Consider the following 6,366-nt stretch of genomic DNA (forward strand, 5'->3'; position numbering starts at 1 on the left):
GAAAAATCTGTCAATGTGCCCTTGAGCAAGGTACTTAACCCTAGTCACTCTGGATAAGAGCATCTGCTAAATTACGTAAATATAAAATGACTGAATACACAGTATTACATACTACACACTAACACACACTCCCAAATGTCTGGGCTAGTCTTTTCCCATGTAGCACCGTCTCACAAATACACAGCCAGAACATCAGCTTCGTAGAGCTTATCTGTCATTTTCTCATGTGGGTTATCCAATGTTTATTAAATGTTTCCAGGGTCAGGGCTGGGCCAGTGACATGCCAGCAACAGCAACTGGTGCTTTATGAGTACTTTCATCTGTGTGTGTGTGTGTGTGTGTGTGTGTGTGTGTGTGTGTGTGTGTGTGTGTGTGTGTGTGTGTGTGTGTGTGTGTGTGTGTGTGTGTGTGTGTGTGTGTGTGTGTGTGTGTGTGTGTGTGTGTGTGTTTGCGTGCCTGCCTGCCTGCCTGCCTGCGTGCATGCGTGTGTGTGTGTTTGCGTGCCTGCCTGCGTGCATGCGTGTGTGTGTGCAAAGGTATTGAATGCTGAGGGGGACAGGTTTATGTTGCTGTGTCTCACTAGCTGCAGTACAGCCAGACAAGGATTCTCCAGTGTTCAGAAGAGGTTTCACAGCTGGATGTGTGGAGACTGTAGACCCAAACATACAGAGCACACTGCTCAAGGTTGAGGGTCTTATTGTTGTATAGCTGTAGAGGAACTTCAATGTCTTTTACTGAAGGAAGAGTGGTATGTAGAAATGGAGGGAAGATAATTCTTTAACTGATGAACGTTACATGAAGAGAATGATGCAGCCGTTATTCTCAGGTACATGACAAAACTGAAGAGAGAAACGTGATTCTACATGTTCAGTCATTTGTTTAGTATTTACCATCTTCTCTGTTGGTGTAGACAGTTGGTTATGAACTGATCCTGTACCACTTCATGAATAGAAAGTGATTGGTTGTTGTTGTCAGACAGAGGAGGAGAGGATGGGAGCAGTGGTGTGATAGTGAGGTCACCCTGCTGTATAGACAAGACTGTCGGAGGGAGGGTGTGGTCGAGTGGTCACGGTCGAGGTTATCTGACCATTGAGGAGAGGAGGTGACTGTGAGAGAAGGAGAGACAGAGACAGATGGGGAGAGGAAGAGAAAGAGGTTATCTGGGCTGTTGAGGAAGGGTGGTGAGGGTGGAAGGCTAGAAGGAGGTGTGTGGACTATCAGCCCTGGGAGAGACCCCAATCAACCTTACCTAATGATACCCTGTCAACATAGGAGGGAGAGAAGGACAGAGAGACTGACAGAGAGAGAGAGGGAGAAGGGCAAGGTGAGGGAGAGCAGGAGGAGAGTAAGGTGATGGACAGAGAGGGAGAGGGAGGGCCACAGACAAGGCTCAGACAGCCCCTCCGTGGGAAGTTCTGGTGAAGAGTGTGTCTGTGATGAGCGTATGAAATGGGCCTATTTCTGTAGGTGCTTTTACCCAAAGAGATATGAGACTGAAGGAGAGAGGAGTGACCTATGTGTCCTGGAGGTGGTGTGTATGATAAACCTCTTTCCCTCCTCTCAACATGATGACCAGAACGTTCCCACAACGTCATGGGAGCCAAATTCTCTCCGCCAAACTTCTCCCTATCAGGCTGTAGAACTAAACCTATACATAGCCCATGCTGAGGCATCTGTGTCTGTCTATGGACACTTTTATATCATCTAAGTAATTGGAGGGTTCATTGTGTTGTTATCTGTCTAATTTAATATTTAATATTAATTCCCCCCCCCTTCTCTGTGTCTCTGTAAGGTACCTGGCTAAGCTGTCGTCGGTGGGCAGTATCAGTGATGAGGAGACATGTGAACGCCTGCGAGGACTCATCCAGAGACAGGTACACATCTACCATGACAAACTGTGGTCATATTTTCAGGTTTGTAAGGTTGGCAGGGTATGACAAGATGGTACATAAGTTATAGAAGTTATGTCCAAGTCTTTGAATTCAAGATACAAGTCATTTAACATTCTCTTTAACCAGGTGCAGATCTGTAATGTGATGATCATTATTCTAATCAGGTGCAGATCTGTAATGTAATGATCATTATTCTAACCAGGTGCAGATCTGTAATGTTATGATCATTATTCTAATCAGGTGCAGATCTGTAATGTGATGATCATTATTCTAATCAGGTGCAGATCTGTAATGTGATGATCATTATTCTAACCAGGTGCAGATCTGTAATGTTATGATCATTATTCTAACCAGGTGCAGATCTGTAATGTTATGATCATTATTCTAACCAGGTGCAGATCTGTAATGTTATGATCATTATTCTAACCAGGTGCAGATCTGTAATGTTATGATCATTATTCTAACCAGGTGCAGATCTGTAATGTTATGATCATTATTCTAACCAGGTGCAGATCTGTAATGTTATGATCATTATTCTAATCAGGTGCAGATCTGTAATGTGATGATCATTATTCTAATCAGGTGCAGATCTGTAATGTGATGATCAATATTCTAACCAGGTGCAGATCTGTAATGTTATGATCATTATTCTAACCAGGTGCAGATCTGTAATGTTATGATCATTATTCTAACCAGGTGCAGATCTGTAATGTTATGATCATTATTCTAACCAGGTGCAGATCTGTAATGTTATGATCATTATTCTAACCAGGTGCAGATCTGTAATGTTATGATCATTATTCTAACCAGGTGCAGATCTGTAATGTAATGATCATTATTCTAACCAGGTGCAGATCTGTAATGTTATGATCATTATTCTAACCAGGTGCAGATCTGTAATGTAATGATCATTATTCTAACCAGGTGCAGATCTGTAATGTTATGATCATTATTCTAACCAGGTGCAGATCTGTAATGTAATGATCATTATTCTAACCAGGTGCAGATCTGTAATGTAATGATCATTATTCTAACCAGGTGCAGATCTGTAATGTGATGATCATTATTCTAACCAGGTGCAGATCTGTAATGTTATGATCATTATTCTAACCAGGTGCAGATCTGTAATGTTATGATCATTATTCTAACCAGGTGCAGATCTGTAATGTTATGATCATTATTCTAACCAGGTGCAGATCTGTAATGTTATGATCATTATTCTAACCAGGTGCAGATCTGTAATGTGATGATCATTATTCTAACCAGGTGCAGATCTGTAATGTAATGATCATTATTCTAACCAGGTGCAGATCTGTAATGTTATGATCATTATTCTAACCAGGTGCAGACCTGTAATGTAATGATCATTATTCTAACCAGGTGCAGATCTGTAATGGTATGATCATTATTCTAACCAGGTGCAGATCTGTAATGTTATGATCATTATTCTAACCAGGTGCAGATCTGTAATGTAATGATCATTATTCTAACCAGGTGCAGATCTGTAATGTGATGATCATTGTTCTAACCAGGTGCAGATCTGTAATGTTATGATCATTATTCTAACCAGGTGCAGATCTGTAATGTAATGATCATTATTCTAACCAGGTGCAGATCTGTAATGTTATGATCATTATTCTAACCAGGTGCAGATCTGTAATGTTATGATCATTATTCTAACCAGGTGCAGATCTGTAATGTAATGATCATTATTCTAACCAGGTGCAGATCTGTAATGTTATGATCATTATTCTAACCAGGTGTAGATCTGTAATGTTATGATCATTATTCTAACCAGGTGCAGATCTGTAATGTGATGATCATTATTCTAACCAGGTGCAGATCTGTAATGTGATGATCATTATTCTAACCAGGTGCAGATCTGTAATGTAATGATCATTATTCTAACCAGGTGCAGATCTGTAATGTTATGATCATTATTCTAACCAGGTGCAGATCTGTAATGTTATGATCATTATTCTAACCAGGTGCAGATCTGTAATGTAATGATCATTATTCTAACCAGGTGCAGATCTGTAATGTAATGATCATTATTCTAACCAGGTGCAGATCTGTAATGTAATGATCATTATTCTAACCAGGTGCAGATCTGTAATGTTATGATCATTATTCTAACCAGGTGCAGATCTGTAATGTTATGATCATTATTCTAACCAGGTGCAGATCTGTAAGCGGAGTGTGGAGGTGATGGATGCTGTTCGGCGTGGAGCACAGCTAGCAATAGACGAGTGCCAGTTTCAGTTCCGGAACCGCCGATGGAACTGCTCCACGCTGGAAACCATGCCTGTCTTTGGCAAGATTGTCACACAGGGTACGGCTCATTATCAAGAACAAATTTTAGAATAAATATACTTTTATGTCTGAAGATAAAAACGTACTGCCTGATCTGTGATGAATGTAGTTGTGTATTTATTGTCTGCCTGTTTATTTGTGACAGGCACTCGGGAGGCAGCCTTTGTGTATGCCATCTCAGCAGCCAGTGTGGCGTTCGCTGTGACCCGGGCCTGCAGCAGCGGAGAGCTGGAGAAATGTGGCTGCGACCGCAACGTCCATGGAGTCAGTCCGGAGGGTAGGACACACGCACAAGCACGCACACTCGCACGCACGCGCGCGCGCGCGCACGCACACACACACACACACACACACACACACACACACACACACACACACACACACACACACACACACACACACACACACACACACACACACACATTTATCTCAGATGTTTGACTGCTAACGCTCTCTCTCTCTCTGTCTCTCTCTCTGTCTCTCTCTCTCCCTGAGTCTCTCTCCCTGTCTCTCTTTCTCTGTGTCTCTCTCTCCCTGTCTCTCTTTCTCCGTGTCTCTTTCTCTGTGTCTCTCTCTCCCTGTCTCTCTTTCTCTGTGTCTCTCTCTCCCTGTCTCTCTCCCTGTCTCTCTCTCTGTGTGTCTTTCTCCGTGTCTCTCTCTCTCTCTGTGTCTCTCTCTCTGTGTGTCTCTCTCCCTGTCTCTCTCTCTGTGTGTCTCTCTCCATGTCTCTCTCCGTGTCTCTCTCTCTGTGTGTCTCTCTCCCTGTCTCTCTCTCTGTGTGTCTCTCTCTCTCTCTCCGTCTCTCTCTCTCTGTGTGTCTCTCTCCATGTCTCTCTCTCTCTCTCCGTGTCTCTCTCTCCCTTCCTCCAGGGTTCCAGTGGTCAGGTTGTAGTGATAACATAGCATACGGAGTGGCCTTCTCTCAGTCCTTCATTGACGTAAGGGAGAGGAGTAAAGGACAGTCCCCCAGCAAAGCACTCATGAACCTACACAACAACGAGGCCGGGAGGAAGGTATGACATATCACAACAAACAAATATGTCCTAGCAAACTCAACAGCAAAGAAGAGAACAGGAGATAAAACATGCATTCTTTCTGTCCTTCTGCAGGCCATCCTGAGCCACATGCGTGTGGAGTGTAAGTGTCATGGCGTGTCAGGGTCCTGTGAGGTGAAGACCTGCTGGAAGGCCATGCCCCCATTCCGCAAGGTGGGCAACGTCATCAAGGAGAAGTTTGACGGCGCCACAGAGGTGGAGCAGCGCAAGGTGGGCACCACCAAGGTCCTGGTGCCACGGAACTCCCAGTTCAAACCTCACACAGACGAAGACCTGGTCTACCTGGAGCCCAGCCCTGACTTCTGTGACCACGACCCGCGCACACCAGGCATGCTGGGTACAGCGGGGCGGCAGTGTAACCGGACGTCGAAGGCCATCGATGGCTGTGAGCTGATGTGCTGCGGCCGGGGCTTCCAGACAGAGGAGGTGGAGGTGGTGGACAGGTGCAGCTGTAAGTTCCACTGGTGCTGCTACGTCAAGTGCAAACAGTGCCGCAAGATGGTGGAGATGCACACCTGCCGGTGATCACCATGGAAACCCCCAATGGAGACCCAAACAATTTCCCCACTCTCTCCCTCCTCACCTGCACTTGGGGAGGGAGGGAGAAAGGGAGGGTGGGGGGTGTTTGTGGTTTTCCTCTACCCCCTATTTCAAAGCCACCCTGATTCCTTTTACAACAGACCACGGGAACAGCCAGACAGAGACAGCCAAGCAGAGGACATGTTCATACAATGTTCAAGGAACATCTTACACACGCACAGGATGTAAAAACTAAAATGCCAAATATACACTGAGTATACTAAACGTTAGGTGGCATAGACTGACCAGGTGAATGCAGGTGAAGCTATGATTCCTTATTGATGTCACTTGTTAAAGCCACTACAATCAGTGTAGATGGAGAGGACATTGTGTGTGTGTGTGTGCCATTCAGAGGGTGAATGGGCAAGACAAAACATGTAAGTGCTTTGAACGGGGTATGGTAGTAGGTGCCAGGCGCACCGGTTTGTGTCAAGAACTGCAACGCTGCTGGGTTTTTCATGCTCAACAGTATTCTGTCTGGTTCAAGAATGGTCCGCCTCCCAAAGGACATCCAGCCAACTTGGCAC

The 6,366-nt window shown here is 44.7% G+C and overlaps 1 protein-coding gene across 1 annotated transcript; it reads left to right on the forward strand.

The window, feature by feature from the left end:
• The first annotated feature begins 1,799 nt into the window (after window positions 1-1,799).
• wnt4 (wingless-type MMTV integration site family, member 4) lies at window positions 1,800-6,036 on the forward strand. The gene is made up of 5 exons (XM_038969575.1): window positions 1,800-1,874; window positions 4,071-4,224; window positions 4,351-4,482; window positions 5,076-5,218; window positions 5,315-6,036. Exons 2-5 carry the CDS (start codon window positions 4,101-4,103, stop codon window positions 5,783-5,785), a joined length of 870 nt encoding a protein of 289 aa, XP_038825503.1. The 5' UTR covers window positions 1,800-1,874; window positions 4,071-4,100; the 3' UTR covers window positions 5,786-6,036.
• The last annotated feature ends 330 nt before the right edge of the window (window positions 6,037-6,366 follow it).

This window comes from Salvelinus namaycush, chromosome 2 (assembly GCF_016432855.1).
Source record: "Salvelinus namaycush isolate Seneca chromosome 2, SaNama_1.0, whole genome shotgun sequence".
Taxonomy (NCBI): Eukaryota; Metazoa; Chordata; class Actinopteri; order Salmoniformes; family Salmonidae; genus Salvelinus; species Salvelinus namaycush.

Excerpts from the sequence above, each read along its gene's own strand:
- wnt4 (XM_038969575.1), top strand. The coding sequence starts at position 4,101 with ATGGATGCTGTTCGGCGTGGAGCACAGCTAGCAATAGACGAGTGCCAG. Across the intron at positions 4,225-4,350 it reads TGGCAAGATTGTCACACAGG|GCACTCGGGAGGCAGCCTTT; the intron begins GTACGGCTCATT and ends TATTTGTGACAG. Across the intron at positions 5,219-5,314 it reads ACAACGAGGCCGGGAGGAAG|GCCATCCTGAGCCACATGCG; the intron begins GTATGACATATC and ends GTCCTTCTGCAG.